The sequence below is a fragment of the Equus quagga genome, chromosome 5 (assembly GCF_021613505.1).
Source record: "Equus quagga isolate Etosha38 chromosome 5, UCLA_HA_Equagga_1.0, whole genome shotgun sequence".
Classification (NCBI taxonomy): Eukaryota; Metazoa; Chordata; class Mammalia; order Perissodactyla; family Equidae; genus Equus; species Equus quagga.
Window position 1 is genome coordinate 14750335 of NC_060271.1, and position 17401 is coordinate 14767735.

The 17401-nt window shown below is 57.4% G+C and overlaps 1 protein-coding gene across 3 annotated transcripts in view; it reads right to left on the reverse strand.

Annotated features, from left to right (window-relative positions):
- PTPRF (protein tyrosine phosphatase receptor type F) overlaps nucleotides 1-17401 on the reverse strand; it is an 86176-nt gene that overhangs the window by 45926 nt on the left and 22849 nt on the right. For all 3 annotated transcript variants that reach the window (XM_046661434.1, XM_046661435.1, XM_046661433.1), the window contains one exon: nucleotides 5060-5248. In XM_046661434.1, coding sequence (XP_046517390.1) covers nucleotides 5060-5248 — 189 coding nt within the window. The remainder of the gene's footprint in view (nucleotides 1-5059; nucleotides 5249-17401) is intronic.

Here is a 17401-nt window from a genome sequence, read left to right on the forward strand (position 1 = left end):
AGGAGGGAAGTGTGCCAAGACACAAATCCTGATCACTATCGCATTGAACTGACAACATCTGCCTAGAAGTAATTGTCCATCTCCACATAAGAATGAGGAAACAGAGGCTGAGGAACATTCAGTGACTTGCCCAAAGTCCAAGGTCACAGCTTGTAAGTGAGGTGGCAGGAACTACCCAGGTCTGGCTCACAGCCTTCCCTCTGGACTAGGCTGCCTCCTGCAGACAAAGAAGCTGGAGGGAAGGCAAAGGCGGCTGCTGGCCCTGGGCGGTGTGTATGAGGGGCGCAGAGAGACGCCTGGGAAGAAGCATTTCACAGTGACGCTGCAAGCATGGTCCAAGGACCTGTAGCATCGCTGAGATCCTTTCAGGGGGTCCACAAGGTCAGAGCTATTTCCATAACACTAAGAAGTCATCTGCCTTTTTCACTCTTGTTCTCTCATGAAAATCCAGTTGGGTCTTCCAGAGGCTCCATGTTGTGGAGCAGAAGCAGATACGCAATTCTAGCTATCTCCTATTAAACCCAAATTAAAGAGACGTGTAAGAGTGTAAAACAATGTCACTCTTCTCACTGATGTTGTTTTAGAAAATATAATTATTTTTCATTAAAATAAAGTTATTTATGTTAACATGTAGTAAGTATTTTAATTATTTTTAAGTGGATTAGTAAAATATTTAAAATCTTCTCAGTCTTCACATCTAACACGGTAAATATTGATAGATAAACCTCACACAAACAGAAGCTCTCTCAAGTCCTCTGCTATTTATAGGCAGAGGTCCTGAGACCAACATGGTGACAAGTGCTGACCTACTCCTACAGCCCAGGCCTGACCTGGGAGGAGACGGCAGTGTCAATGGTGCAGGTCTGGGACTCCTAGCTTCTGGCCTCTGCTCTTCCAAAACTTCACCTGCTGTGTGACAAGTCTCGGCACCTCTCAGAACAGTCATCTCCCCATCAGACTGAAAGAAGAATTACCTTTTCCATGTTACAAGGTGGGTGTGGAGGACTGGAGAGGACTCAGGAGTCTGTGCTGTTCCTAAAATGTACGCTCAGGCCAAAGGGGAAACTGTGGCCACGCACTGACAGCAGACCCGGCTGATGGTGGCGCAGAGTCAGAGGGACAGGCTCTTCCATCTTCCAGTCAGGGCTGGGGCCAGCTGACAGAGGCAGGGGCTGCCAGCCTCAGGACCACCCCAGGGACTGCTCTGCACTTCCCTCCAGGTCCCATCTGCTGGGGCCAGCAGGCCGTCTCCAGCATCTCTGCTTGAGGCCCTGCGGTCTCGGCTCAAGTGTCAGGGGTATGGCAGGAGACCACGCACTGGGCGACCATGTGGACACAGTGCATTAGGTTGTCCTCGATGGTGACAGGGATGGCAGCTCGCACCCTTGGGTTACTGAGATAAGCTGAGCACAGGAGGCCTCCTCAGTGCCCTGTGCAGGCTTGGCAGAGCATGTGAACAACAGCTCCTCTGGAGACCAGCAGCGGCTCTGAGCACCACTTGGAGGTCAGTCCCCACTCGCTGCTCCAGGGACACTGCCTGCTCTTGACTCGATTTCCACTCTCCCTGAGCTTGTCCCTATTCCTCTGGGGCCCACTTTGGGTCTCAAGTTCAAATTTTCCAAGAGGCTCCTGCTGTGGCAGCCTGTCACGTTGCTTGAGTGAGGAAAGCGCCTGCGGAGCTGAGCTCACGCCTCGGCAGGGCACGCGCCGGCTGTCCTCCTAGCCAGCTCCTGCTCCAGGGCCATGCCTGGTGACGTGAGCTGCGGCTCGGGCCACAGATGCCTGAGGAGTTCTGGTGCCAGTCAGGGATGGCCTGAGGTCTGGAAACGATGGGACTAGGGAGCCCTGGAGCCAGTGCAGGGTCCAGCCATCCCCCAGGTTCAGCAGATGTGACACTAGAAGGCCCCTAGGTGACCTCACAGGGGAGCTCCCCAGCCCAGGATCTCCACATGTGACCCCAAGTGACTCAGCTGTAAAGTGGGCATGATAATCACAGCCTGTCCTACTTCTCAAGGTTGCAGCAGAATCGAGTGCAACCAGACGCAGGAGGGCACTTTGTAAACCGTCGGTGATGCGGAAACCGTGAAGGTCCTCAGAAACAGCCGAGTGCTCGGGGCCAGACTCCACTCCAACAGGGACGTCGCTGTCAAGGTGCACGGAACAGCCCCGGCACCGTTCTAAGTGGTAATAGCATAGGGGCAGCAGCTATTGGGGTCAAGGGTCAGGGGCCAGAGTCAGGCAGTGACGGGGAGGGAGTCCTTTCTGTTACTGCAGAGGTGGCATGATTGAGGTCCTTCAGGTGCCATCTGTCTCCACCCCAGGAGCTGGACGCTGGGCCCACAACCCTCAGGTCACAGCTTCCAGGGGGCAGGAAAAGTCAAACAAGGAGGTATTCCGTGGACTTGGGAAGCAAGCAGGGGTAGACATTAGTCTACAGGGACAAGGCCCAAAGGTCACATTCATGAAGTCATTCATCAACAAGGGCTCAGAGAACCTGTCCTACAGCTGGGGTTGGGCTGGGCACTGAGGGGACCTCACACAGGAGGGTCAGACCCAGGCCCTCCCTGTAAGGAGTACCCAGCCTAAGTAAGTAGAACTGGAGCCAGACGGTGACAATGTGACGTGGCATGAGTTGTGAGGAGTAGGCCTTACTTAGGCAGAGAAGGGGAGGTTTCATGTTCTGGTGTATGTGAGCGGAGGGCCACCAGAGGGTCAGGTGGCTCAGGGCAGTGGGGAGCAGCCAGAGGTAAGAAGAGCCCTGTTCGCGGAGCCCTCGCCACAGCCAGGTCGTAAACTAAAGCTTTGACTGCCGTTCTCTCAGTCCTTACTGTAGCTCCTTTTTAAAGAGGATAAAACTGAAGCTCAAAGAAGTTAAATCACTTAAGCGAGGCCTCAGAGCCAATAAGGGGTACAGCTGGGACCTGATGAGATAAAGGTGGAGGCGTGAGCAGGGGAAGAGGGAGAAGGGTTCTGTGAGCCGTGTTCAGGAGCATGCGCCTGACCATGCAGGCAGTGAGGCTGTCAGAGCACAGGGGGACACAGCAAAAACCTCCGACAGCCGCTGCAGGGTGGATTCAAGGGAGAGCCTGGGGGCAGGGGGAGCAGAGTTTGGTGATGGATATGGCCAAAGCAGCGGAAGGAGAGAAGGAGACCAACTTGAGAGCAGTGTGGTGACAAATCAAGGGGTCTTGGTGCTTCCTTATTGGAGCAGGAGTTGGAGAGTGTCCCAGGATTCAAGTTGGGGAGACTGCCACTCACAGAGACAGGGTCAGTGGGAGAAGGACAGGCTGTGTGGGAAGGAGGTCCCCACTCATCAAGGTGAGGGTGACACCCAGAAGGCAGACAGATTTCTTAGTCTAGAGCTCAGGCAAGATGTTTGGGTTGGAGAGACAGAACCGGGAGCTGCAAGCGTGGAGAGGGCACCTGAAGCTGTCAGAGTGGGTGAGCTGGCCTGGGGAAAGGCTCCGACCATGCGGCAAGGGCAGGGGGTGAGGGCAGGGCTCACAGGCTCCCTGGCTGGAGGGACAGGCAAAGGAAGAAGCAGCTGAGGGCAGAAGGAGAAGTAAGAGGGGAGCCAGGGAGACGAGGAGGGAGTGGTGGGAAAGGAGGGAGGGTGTCAGCTGCTGCTGAGAGGACGAGGAGGCCGAGGCCTGAGCAGCAGCCAGTGGAGTACCGGGCGGGAGCCAACTCACAGGGCAGTGAATGGGCGGCACAGGGCCTGGCACACAGCAAACCTACATAAATACTTGATGAATGAATGCACAAGACAGCGTGCCTTCCCAGAACTGCAGCCACGGACAGTCAGTGCCGTTTGGGGTGGAGGCCAGGCCTACAGGGGTGGCCATCTGGCGGCTTGGGGAGCCTGCCTGGGGGACTGTGGGAAACACAGAGGAGCCAAACCATGCCGGCCGCTGGGCAGCGCCGGGCAGCGCTGCAAACGCTGCCGGACCGTTTCCTGCCTTGATTATGGCTGTTTTAATTAACTGCGCTACAGCTGCCTCCATCTTGTTGAGTTTTAATTAAATTAAATGAGCTAACACTTCGTAGGCTGTCTCAGGCGGCTGTGGCTGGGGCCAGAATCCTGCCCCTGCTGGGTGGCTCATCTCTCCCGTGTCCCCTGGGTACCGAGGGGCATCCACCAGGTGGGAGTTGGTGAGGAGGGGCTGACACCCCAGGGAAGTGGCAGAGGCGCCTCTGAAGCCTGCAGGGCCCTGAGAGGGCAGAGTCATGTCCTCCTTTGCGGTGTGGACATCACAGCTGATGGGCAGCAGCAGCCCTGGCCGTTCTGCCTGAGCCCACCATCTCACAGCTAGCAGGAAGGCTTCTGGACCAAGGTGTATGGGTCCAGCCTGTGCTGGCGGCAGATGAAGAGTGTAGCTAAGCTGATTCTGAGCCTCCTTCCCCGCCTGCTCTGTTCCCATAAAAACTGAATCAATTATCCTGGCAGGAGTCCCACAGGCAGATCGATCAACAGGGCAACACCTCCCGCCTGGTCATGACAGGATCCTCCCTCCTGGAGCTCCAAGCTGGCTCAACTGAGACATCCAGAGGAGACAGGTGGCCCTGGTGGCCAAGGGACAGTAGCAAGTCCCCCTAGCTCCAAGCCTCCGAGGTCCGGCCTTTTGAAGCCTGATGAATCAGGCATCTTGGGCCTCTTTCCCTGCTGTCTGGAGAAGCAAAGAGAAGCATCATCCAGGCCCCCTCTCAGGCCAGGCTACAGGAAGAGGGAGGATGAACACGCACAGAGCAACCTCACAGAGCACACCACCAGGCTGGGCATGACACTCGTGCTGCAAGGAGCAGGGCTGGCCCGAAGTCTGGAGTCTGACGATCTGGGAAGGTAAAAGAACTGCCAATGACGAGCCCTCGCTGCCAAGTTCTCTTCCTCTAGGGCCAGGTGGGCCTATAGCAAGATCTGACCCAGCCACTGGGTGCCCTCTGCTCAGCCCTGGAGGGTCAGCCCCAGGCACCCAGGCCCAAGCGGTAAGGCTGTGCTGGGGTCTGGCTGGACATCTTTCCTGAAGTCTGCCTGGCCCCTTGACCTTTGCTCTCTGCTCACCTGAACGCAGCTGCTTAATGCGGCCGTTGCTGGTGGCGGGGTCCACCGGGAGGAAGTCCTTGAACCAAGAGATCTCAGGATCTGGATTCCCGCCTGCTGCGCACAACATGGTGGCCGTGCGTGCCTTCTCCACCACCTTCAGCTGCGGCCCCATGTCGATGGAGGGGAAACCAGGGGGCAGCTGTTCCTCTGCAGACAAAGAGCAGATGTGCACGTTAGGGCTGGCACTGCCTGCCCGCTAGGACCCCCCGCTGAGGGCAGCGTCCACTGACTCCCAGATTGGCTGGGACCCTCAAGACTTCTCTCCCTGATCCCTGACTTCTAAGCATGAAGCTGCCCTGATGTGAGGAACCAGAGTCCTGAGTCCCACTGCCCAGGCCAGCCCTTCAGAAGGCTGGGGGGCTGCAGCAGGGCCCACCCTGCCCTGTCAGGGAGTGTCCAGGTCTGAGAAGGAACACTTCAGACTGAAGATATCAGCACTTATCTTGCTGGGGAAAATGAGAATTGATACCCTGCTAGCCATAGCAGAAAGTGCCACACAGATGCTGGGCTGTGGGGGGCCCAGAGCTCATGCGGCAGCATCTACAGCCACAACTCAGCTCGAAGGTTCCCCATGCTGTCCAGCCCCCACTCCCTCGTCTGCACATGCAGTGTCCCCTCCACTGCCTGCATCCAGCCTTCAGCTCCATCACATGGCAGAGTCCACGTCATAGCCTGGGTTCCAGCCCTGACTCTGGGTGCCTCCTGCCCTGCCAACGACCCACTCTCAACCTCCAGCCATGACCCTGGCCCATATTCTACTGCAGCCCTGACCCTGACCCTTCTCCCTCACTCAGTCCTGACCCTGGAGGCCACAGTCAGGTCTGGGGACCATGTCTGAACCATGTGGAGGCTAATGAGATAAAAATGCTCCATGAGGACACCAAAAGCTGATGAGGGGAGGCAAAATTCCTCCCTGGCTGCCTTCTCCCAGCTCATAGAGGAGTTACTTCCACGGGAGCAACCGGAACAGATGTCCACAGCACACCCCACTCCCACCCCACATGGACTCCCGTGTCAGCCCTGAGCGGCTGGGGTGGCAAGGCTGCCCACTCCCCACCTTGGAGGACCAGGGGCTGGGAGCACAGGCTCTGGACTAACAGGCAGACCTAGTGGGGCTCCCACCTCCCCCACTAACTAGCTCTGTGACCTGGGTGTATTACTAACCCTCTCCATGTCTCCGTGTTTATCTGCAAACAGGGTTCAAGTGTCCACCTTGTAAAGCCACTGTGAGCACATCTGCCAATGTGCGTGAGGTGCTGGGGAGCGTCTAACAAAGAACTTACACCCAACGAATGTGAGCTGATGATATTATTATAGCCAGCAAGGGCCGAGCCACTGGGGCAGACAGGTACCAAGACTAGGGCCTGGGACCCCCTTTCCCATCCTGGGCTGGGGAGAGACCCTCCCCACAGGAGCAAACTCCAGTGTATGTGTGAGAACTCGGCAGAGCCTCTCCACCAATGTGGATGCCAGGTGCACCCAATGGGGAAGGGGAACTCTGTCAGTCTCCTGGCCAGGGAACAGGGCTCCATGGTGGGGGGCACCTGGAGACTAGCACCGGTCCGACCAGCCTCCCACAGATCCAGCACAAAATAAGCGTGTGGGGACATCTGCTGAGGTCAGGCTCCTGTGCCAGGGAAAAGGCAAGTGGCATGCTCAGAAGAAAGTAAACGCTGCCAGGGCTGTCCTCCCTGGAGATTCTCAGAGACCCAGGGGTGCTGACTGGGCGGGGGGAGGGGGGGGGGGGGAGCAGGCAGGAGAGGAAGCTGGAGGAGCCCCAGCAGGCAAGGGCAAGACATCCCTCTATATGCTGCCAAACCCCGGGGGGCCTCTGCCAAGGTTCCAGCTGTCTGAAGCATCCCAAAGGGACTGTGGCCCCTTCAGAGGAGGGGGTCTCAGGCTAGGGAGCAGTAGGATTCCCAGCATGGCCTCGCCTCCCCAGCCTCTCCTGGTAGCGGCTTCCCCACGTGCAGCCCTATAAATTCCAGATGTGAACCCAGCATCTCCTTGGTTGTAAATATCATCCCACAGCATCCCGACTTTCAGCTCTGATTTTTAAAAGGAAAATGTCGAACAGTGGCAAGAAAAGGGAGGATGGAAATGAAGTGGGACTTGGGATGCACCAAGCAGGGGAACAGATTCCCTTGGCTCTGCTGCCACCTGCTTTCACAGGAAGGCCCAGGCAGGGCTCCCCTTCCACACTCCCTGCCCTCCCCCACAGCTGGGGGACACTCAGGATGGCTAGGACCATCTCAGCCCACCAGGGCACCAGCTGAGTTCGTCCCTGACTTCAATCCTACGTGCTCAGCCCTCCTGGGCAATGGAGGGGGCATGGGGGCAGGCCCTGCCAGAGTTAGGGCCCAGGAGTCAGCAGGCCCCCATCTCTACCCACAAGGCACCGATCAAGAAGGGAAGACACACAAATGTCTGCAGCCCTGTGTCCCGGGAATTTACTCTGAATTCCTAACACAGGGAAGGTCTTTGGGATTTACGCCAAATTAAGGACAATTAATTTTCCTCCCTCAATTATCGCGCCCTCAATGGCTCCGTCCTTGGCTCAGATCATCCCTCAGTCGTGGCCGCCAGAGCCTAAAACTGGCAATTGTGAAGAGCTGTCCACAAAACAGCGGGACCCAAAGCCAGTCCCTGGTGCCAACTGGGCTTCCAGGCAAAGTCGGAAGGCTGCAGTCCTGTACCTCAGAGCAGAAGCATGTCTCACAGGAGGACTCCAGCCCCTCAGGAGGGACCTGCTGCTGTCTCTGCCTTCTATGTTTACCCTGGGGGCCTCTAGCACATTCAACCGTAGCCACAGACAGCAGCCGGTTACTGATGTCCGCTGTGCGTCTGGCCCAGCTGAGCACCGGGCAAGCTGGCATAAACCAACCCATCCTCCAGACCAGCCAATTTATCCCTTTCGCCCCCTAGTACTTGCAGGAGCTGGGTCCACTGTAGCCTGAACCACTCAGGCTAAAAGGCCAGAGCAAATTCCTCAGGCGGCTGTCACAAGATCACTCGAAATCCAACAACAATCACAAAAGAGAGGTCCAGATATGAGGGATGAAAGGTCACGTTCATGGAGCGTTTACTACATTCCAGGTACTGAGTTAAAATGCTTCACAGGGGTGGGCCAGGTGGCTCAGCCATTAAGTGCCCGGGGTTCGCCGGTTCATATACCAGGTGCGGACGTGGCACTGCTTGGCTAGGCGATGCTGTGGTAGGCATCCCACATATAAAGTAGAGGAAGATGGGCACGGATGATAGCTCAGGGCCAGTCTTCTTCAGCAAAAAGAGGAGGATTGGCAGCAGTTGTTAGCTCAGGACTAATCTTCCTCAAAAAAAGGAGAAAAACCCACTTCACAAAATGATTGAATCTCTACCAAAACCCTGAGGTATATGAGCAAACGGGGCTTAGAGAGATCTAGACACCTGCCCAAGGTCACTACATCAGAGGGGGGCTGGGATGAGCCTGGGTGCTAGGACCCCACGCCAGGCAGGGTTGCGCCAGCCCGACTCAGGAGGACTTCGGGGCGGGCGGAGGTGAGGGGCGGCCCCAGGGGAGCCACGCCACCATCCCGCCCCCACACCACGCCTGCCCCTGCCCCCAGCTGGCTTCCAGGGCTCGGCCGCTCCTCCCGCAGACCCCTGCACACAGCCGCAGCGTTTTTATTTACTGCAAAATGAACCAACTGTCCCCCACACGTGGCCACCCGCGGGCATGCACCCCGCGTTCCAACACCCAAATGGACTGGTCACGCCAAGGCTCCTAAAAACCTGTCCTGCCGGCGGTGGGGCTGCAGCGCGGCAGGGAGGAAGGGCCCCTCCCCGCTCCAGGCCACCCGGTAACCATGGCAACGGCGGAGAGGCGGCACCGCGGCGGAAGGGCTGCGCGTGCCTGTGTCCATGCGGGCGCGCATCCGCTGTCCGAGCACTGCCGCCCCACCCCGGCCTGGGTGGAGCCGCTGCCCCCTCCCAAGACCAGGACTCCGGGGAACCCTCCCTCTTAGGCGTCCTTTTCGCTCAGATGACGCATAGCTGGGGGGGTCCCCAGTGTGCTCAGGACAGTGCGGGAAGGTCCTCTTTCACCCTCCTGGCAGCCTCAGCCTCGGGCATCCATTACTTGTCCCCGCAGGGCAGAGGCCCCTTGATCCTCTGATAAGAGGGTCCCCAGGACAGAAAGAATAGCCCATGGGGGCTTTAGAGGTACCAAGGAGCCTGAGTCTGGACAGCTGTTTGTGGATCACACCTGCATGGACATGTAGGGTGCACACACATTCCTGACGGTCTGCCTGCACAGACCTCTGTACCTGTGGTGGGCGTGCCCCTGTGCGCACATGTGTGTGAATGGTTCCTGCACTGAACTGCACTGATCTTTGCAGATCAGTGAGACTCGACCCTTCCCTGCCGTCCCCACTGGGCAGAGGAAAACCACAGGAGGGGGTGTGTCTGGAGGGGGGGGAGGTTTGGGTTGGGAACCTAAGGCTCAGAGAGGGGCAGGAGTTTGGCTGAGGACCCGCAGCAGCAGTGCAGCTGGATCAGTTCAACTCCACAGCTCACCTGCTATCTTGGTGGCTTCCTGGAGGAGGAGAGGGATACCAGAGTAGGAAATACTGGAGCGTGGGAGGCAGGGGAGCTTTCTGGGAGGAGAGAGGGACTGCCTGGGTAAAGGCGGTGGGAGGGAGGGGGGACAGGAGGAAGATGAGTCTGCTTGGAGCTAAGGCAAGTGATAGATGAGGCTAGGGTAGGAGTGGACAGGGGATCGGCTTAGGCTGGCTGCAATGACTAGGGGAGGGAGGCTGTGGACGCCCCCTACAAAGCACACACAGGTCTCTTTGTCCAGCTCAGCCTGGGACACCTGAGGCAGAGTCTGGGCCAGAGGGAGGGGGCTGCACCAGGGGAGCCGACAGATGGAGACGCCTTGCAGGGTCTGGGGTGGGCAGCACCGTCTGTCAGCATGACCTCCTCACCCGCATTTACCCAGCTTCATGGCGTCTCTGTGCACATGTGGACACACACCGGCACTCACACACACAGGCTCCCTGGGGTGGCCAGGTCTGTAAGCCTGACCCCCGCCCCTGTGGGTGAGTGTTGGGCCTGGCCTCACCCTGTCTCTGAACACAGACACCTAGAAACGTGCACAGCCAGGGACCCACAGAGATATACATGCAGAAAGAGACAGGTGCAAAAATAGAAACCTACATGTGCGTGTGGAGGGGCACCTGCAGTGACAAGCACCTGTGGAAATAGACTCATGCAGGCAGATCCAGAGGCAGTGCACAGAGACACAGAAACACACCTGTGGAGACATGCGGTCAGAGAGACACGTCTGCTGAGACACGTGCACCTAGAGACACATGCAGAGACGGGACACGGGAAACACAAAGACGTGTAGAGACACATGAAGGAACATCGTGGGTGGCAGGGCCACCATTCCCCCAGTCATCAAGCACTCTAAGGAAACCAAGGCCACCACAGGCCCTGTCCCTGAGGCAGCTCCATCCTGAGCAGGGTCGGGGCTAAGATACCCCCTGGTAAGTCGGAAGGCCTCCCCACACCTGCAGGCTCCCACACTCTCCCACAGAGCCCGGCTCCACCCCCAGGCTTGCAGGCAATAAGGGGGGCCTGGGGAGCCTTGGGCCCATCTCCCTTTGCAGCTTCCCGTCTCGATTTTCAGCTTTTTCTAAGAGAAAACTCCCACCTCTTCCAGCACTCTGATTTCATCAAACTTGGCATCTTAAAAGCCTGTTTTGTTTTTGAATCTAAGCTGTTTGGGGCCTGTCGGCAGAGAGAGCCGAGAGCAGCCGTGGCCTCCCCCTCCAGGGCCCCTACCCAGGGCTTCCCTGGCATCTCACACCACACTACTCAACCAGGTTGGCGAGGCCTCCCCACCACACACACCCAAGTGAACCCTGGGGCCGTCCCTGGGCCTACACTGTACCCACAGACCAGCTTCCGGGCCCCGGCCCATGCTGGGCTCTCCTCCTGGGGTTCCCCCACCTCAGTCCTACTCCAGGAAGATTCTTCTGATCCACTGACCCCCTAGGTTCAGGCCCAGCCACTCCAGACCACTGACAGCCGCCCCCTCACTCCTCAGGCCCCTGCAGCCCAGCTGCCACCCCCACTGCTTCCTGCCAGCGCGCTCACCAAGGTCAACCACGACTCCATGAAGCTAAATCCAAAGACACTTCGTGGTGCTCATCCCGCCTGACCTGTCGCCAGCACCCTGCCCTGATGACCACTCCCTCCTCCTTCACACACTCTTTTCTCTTGGATTCCACAGGAGGGCCTCAGCCTCATTCCCCACTCCCGCTTTCTCTCCCAAAGCTCAGGCACCCCCTCACCAGATTCCTATGCAAACGCCCCCTCCCAACATGACAAGTTAGCATCTGGGACTCCATCCAGGCCCTCTTCCTCCCCTCTTGGCTCTGGCTCCCTGAGATATGCCATTTCTCGGCCTTCAAAACTCCATCTCCAGATGTCCCTTGGGGTGCCAGGCAATCTGAACAAGGCCCCTTGACACCTCCCCTGGATGCCTATGCACGCCTGATACAGCAGATTTAAAAACTGGACTCATCATCTTGCCCCTTCAAACCTGGTCCTCCTGCTGTACTTGAATCTTAGAAAATAGCATCAAGCCCTACCTGCCCCAGGGCCAGTGACCCAGAGTCTCCGTCCCCAATCCCACAGATGACCAGGCAGACCACTGCTCTTTCTAAACTACTTGTAACCCATTCTCTCTTCCTCCCCTGCCCACTGCCTGGGTTTGGGCCACTGTCACCTCTTCCCTGAGCTGCAAGGCTGCCCCAAACTCTCACTGGTCTCCTTCTGCCCCACTCTGCACCCCCAGGGACTTTTCTGAGGCACACATTTGATCATGTCATTCCCCTGAGGAAAATGCCCTCTCCGCTGGCAACCAGAGGGAGAGGACACCTTACCAAGGATGGAGAATGTGCACACAGAGGGGCATTTAAAACCCCCAACTCGGCTAGCTGTTCCTAGAGCTGAGGCTGGGGGAGAGGGGAGTAAGTGAGGGGGCCACAAACACAGCAGGGCCTTGTAAGCACCTGTGACCACAGGGATGGGGGGCCAGGCTGGGCACAGGGGAGGTGCCGGAGTCTGTGGCTAACAGAAGAGACAAGCGTTCTGCCGACCCCACAGGAGGACCCATTCTTATGGGAGTCCACTTGGGCCCTTGGAGGCAGATCAGAACGAGACAAACTGAGGGATTCTGGGTGCCAAGAAACCCGGAGTCTGACCTTTAGGGCCCTCCTGGCAGTACCACCCACCTGAGACCTCTCCCAGTCCCTCAGCCCAGGGCCAAGAACTCTCCAGGAAACGGTTGCAGAGCTACCTATCTGTGTGGTCCCGAATGCTGCTGTGGTCATGATGCGGGAGGACAGTCAGGTCACAGAGACCACAGTCACTGGACCGGAAGAAGCATGGACGTCATGCCTCAGCTTCAGGGGGAGCAGCAGAAGCTGGCCTGGGTTCTGTGTCCTTTGTGGCTGCAAATCAGGGAGGTGATGGCCCAACTTTCACAAAAGCAGCCTGTTATCTAGACACATGTGCAGGCGATAGGAAGAGGGCACATTCTGTGACTTGGAAAGTCACCCTCTGCCTACGGTAGCCCTTTACCCAAACTCCCCACCCCTCAAAGTCAGGCCTGGGCCAGGGGCGGGGAGGAGGTAGAGCAGGGAGAGCTGACTCCCTGGGAAAACACCCACCCACCCCAAAAACATAAGCTTCCTCATCAGCTCTGCTCCAGGCCCTGCCCAGCCCGGGACACCTCAGCACAGGGTCATAGGTTACTCATCAGCCCTCATGTCCCTGGGACTGTTTCCAAAGGGACTATGTGTGTTGTGTGGGTGACGGGGTCTCAAGATCTCCTTCAGCACCCCACGGGTCCCAAAGGCAGCCAGGGGCAGAGCCACTGCAGAACCCAGGGGTCCAGGCCCAGCACTGACTGCCCCCACCCCAGTCACTACCCCACATGCCTGACAGTTGCCCCCCTAGAGCCTGCCCCGAGGTAAGCAAGACCGGACATTCCATGCGGGCACCTGGATTCCTGGGCCTGTGTGGCATGGGCGGTTGGTCCTGGTCAGCCAGCAGACACCAAGGCCAGGTGGGAACAGGTGAAAAAGAGCCTGGGCTTGGGGGGAGAGAGAGGAGAGGATCCCAAGGTCTGGGCAGGATCCATATCTGGTGCACCCTCCCTCCTGGCCTGGCTGCAGAGGAACAGCTAAGGGGCCATCACAGGCACTGAGAGGAGCTCAGCCTGACTACTGTGTCCCATGTTCATCTCCGTCCAGCTGTCCTGCTGACCAACCGCTCTGAGCAGGGATCCTGTGGGGTCCCAGAGACCATGAGCCCAGACACAGTATCTCTGACCTCCCACAGCACCATACTGACCCACACATCGAGCTCAGGCTGCTTGCTACACACCACCTTGCTGGACACACAGCCCATAAGGTGCACACCACTTGCTGCACACACCATGCCCACATACACACTCTCTAATGCGCGCACGCACACACACACACACTGCCTGATGTACACCACCTGCTGTGTACACCACACTCCCCACACACTGCCTGATGCATGCACGCACAAACAGAGTCTGCTGCACCCCCCCGCTGTATACACAGCCTGTAAGGCACACATACGCTGTGTACACCACACCACACACTTCACATAGAGCACAGGGCACCTAGACCACACACACGGTGCACACCATCTGCTGTATCCATGACCACAAGGCAAACACTGCGGACTGCACTCGGAGCCCTCAGAGCCAGGCCCCCAGGACAAAATCAGAACCAGCTCAGCCCTGCAACCCGGCCTTTCTTCCTCCTCCTCAGCCCTTCCAGAAGCTGCCCAAGTCACCAGGGCCCTGCCCACACCTCTGCAGTCTGGCCTCCTCGGGGGCTTTCCCGACCTCTGTCCTGCCTGGCCTGGAACCCACTGGCCCAGGTGAATCCATGACCTCCAGACTGAGCTCTAAGACCCTCACTCCCCCCACATCCTGGAGGGAAAGGCCAAGAAGCAAGGCCTGCCTCCCCTCCCCCTCCCTCCGAGGGAAAATGTCAGCTTCCCTGTCTCAGTGGTGGCAGCAGGCGGGTTGGAGGGGGAGTGATGCTGCCGCCGCCTCGAGAGTGCAGAGCGAGAAGAGCTTTTCCTGCCATTACCCGGCTAGGGAGAGGCTGGCGCGCTAATGGCTTCAATTACCACTCAGACAGGAGCGCTGGGCGGCGGGCCCTGTGCGCCCGGGACGGCTCACCCCAGCCAGCTTGTGCTGGCCACCCTCATCCTGTGCCTAGCCTGGCGGGGGGAGGCGGTGAGGTGGAAGGCTGGGCATCACGGGGCAGCCAGGGCTCACCAGGAGTGGCCATCCTGCCCGGGGAGCTGGGTGCAAAGGTCACAACATGGGGTGCTCCCAGAGGCTGCAGTGGGAGCCAAGTGTGAGAGAGGCTGGGCCTGGGCTGAACGAGGCGGGGCAGGGGGCCCAGGATGGGACTTGCAGGCCTGGGCTTCCTTTTGGGGGTACATGACCCTCACCTGAGCCAGGCTGCCTCAGGCGGGCAGCCCTCAGCGTTCCCCTGAAGAGCCCAGCCCGTGGTGAGCCTGGGCATGCACCTGTGTGCTGTGGGACATGTGCAGCGTGTGACACAGGTATGGGACTCAACCCTTATTGCTGGCCCCGGCCTCATCCTCTCCCCAGCCCTTCTCAGAACCCATGGTGGCCCCCCCGGAAGAGTGCTGGCTCTCCTCTGGCCCCAGCCCGCAGCTTGAGTCCAACCATCCTTTCACCTGGATCCTACACACACCCAGCTTTCCCAGCCGGAGAGGAGGACGGGGCGGGGGTGGCCACAGTCTGGGCTGCTTTCCTCTGGCCCCGCCCCCCTGGCACCTTTTAGGCTCCCACTCCACTCCTCTTGCTCAGCCCAGAGCCTGTCAAGGTTACACAGATCAACATGGCAAGTCAGCATTTCGTCTTCCGGGTGCCGTGTTTCAGGAGCGGGAGGGGCTCCCTCAGGCCCACAGCTCCACCCCAAGCGGGGAGGGAGCACGAGTAGGACAGGGACCTGTCCCACACTCTCTCCAACCTCATCAGACACCTCCCCTCACCCTCCAGAAGCACAAACACACCCCAGACCCCTACTAGAGAAACCCTCATCCAAGAAGGCGCCTCCAGGTGGGGAGACCCCTGCAAGTCTGAATCCCCCTCACCTCAGGCCCTGAAAGACCAGCGTCATCCTCCTCGATCCTTTAAAAGACAGGCTGCCTAGGAAAGTGGTGGGGGGAGGAGAGTGCCCACAGAAGCCCTGGAGAGAGGGCCAGGGCCAGAGGCGGAGCATAGGGGCTTTGGGAGCACTTCTCTTTCAGCACTAACAAGGAAGCCCACTTTCCCCAATCTGAGAGCCTGAGAAGATGCCCTCTGGGGCAGGAGCCACAGTCTGGCCCTTCAGGCACCTCCCAAATGCCAGGGCAGGGCAGATGGCTCCCTGTTGGCACAGATACCAACGGGAGGGAGGACAGTGCTGAAATACTTGTCCTTAGGTCATAAGTGGGGAAACTGAGGTCAAGGGTGGCAGGGAGGAGCCTGAGAGCACTCAGCAATCAGTGATCCTGGCCCAAGGCCTGTCCTCTGGGCTCCCGCTCCACAGGTAAGTCCTCTCCCCTGTGGGAGTGGAGAGTGGGGGCTGTACCACCTAGATGCTGCCAGGCGGCATGAAGCCGGGTACTGCCAACTCACACTCATGCCTGAGCCTCAGGAAGTGCAGTTTCCAGCCCGACAGCAGCTCCCATTCACACTGCAATCCTGCAAAGTGCTTAACTACACCACGTTTAATCCTCCAAACCAGCTTGGGCGGTAGGTCCTACATCCCTGTTTACAGATGGAGCAAATGAGGCTCGGAGACACAGTTACCGGCCCAAGGTCACGACGTGAGAGAGGAAGTAGTCCAGAGACGCTGCTCTTAACTACTGCCCTCCACTGTCCCCCGAAGCTGGAGCCCCCACCCCCATCTCACAGCAGACACACAGACGCAAAGGAGTTCCTGAACGGATGCGTGTGTGAACACACAAAGCCATAGTGTAAAAGTGGCCAGCGTGAAAAGATGTTCAACTGCTCTTGTAATCAAAGAAATGCAAATTAAATTGAGATGCCATTTTTTGCCTATTAACTTGGTAAAGGTATTTTTTTAATGATAATTCCCACTGCTGGTGAGGATGCGCAGACAAGAGACCCTCTTACATTCTGTTTGGTGGCAGAAGTGTAAACTGACACAATCTTCCAGAAATAGTGAAAGGCTTAAAAATGCACATGCCCTTTGACCCGGCAATTCACTTGCATGAATCTAGAATAAGGAAATCCCCAGGAAGGTGAACGCATCTTATCCGCAAGGATGTGCACAGCACTTTATTTATAAAAGCAAAAAACTGGGAACAACATATGTGTCCAACAATAAGGGAATGGCTAAATAAATTAGGGCACTTCCATGTGACATCCACAGCCATTAAAAATAATGATGCAGAAGAACAGTTAATGCTGAGGAAGATGTTCATGATATGTTTTTTAAAAAAGCAGTCTACAGGGCCAGCCCCGTGGCCGAGTCGTTAAGTCCGCGCGCTCTGCTTTGGGGGCCCAGGGTTTCGCCAGTTCGGATCCTGGGTGTGGACACGGCACTGCTCATCAGGCCATGCTGAGGTGGCATCCCACATGCCACAACTAGAAGGACCCACAACTAAAGATATACAGCTATGTTCCAGGGAGCTTTGGGGAGAAAAAGGAAAAATAAAATCTTAAAAAATAAATAAAAATAAAGAGCAGTCTACAAATTATTGGGCAGAATGTGATGTCATTTTTGTTACATATGTAATGCATGCAACAGAAAACAGAATATAAGGGAATAACCCAATGTTAATAGCAGAAGTAGGGTAACAGGTGACTTTTATTTTTCCTAAGTCCTATTTCATACTTATCAAATTTTCAACAGTGAACAGGTATCGTTACTGCAACAATCAATGCTCTGTTTTGAAAATACACGCAGACGTATTCAGATTGATGAGTCTCTCGTAGCTGGAGGCTGACATGTCACTCCCCACCCTGTTCGTGGCTTCCTATGTCCCCAGGAAAGTGTTGGCTTCTCTGTAAGCAGTGCCTGGTCCTGTGCGATCTGCCTTCCAACCTCTCCAGGCTCACGCTGACTGGCTCTTCCCCACTTCTCTCTGTGCCCTCCAGTTCTATCCACCCCCTACACCAAACCAAACTACCTGGAGCTCCCTGAAAGCTCCCTTCTCTCC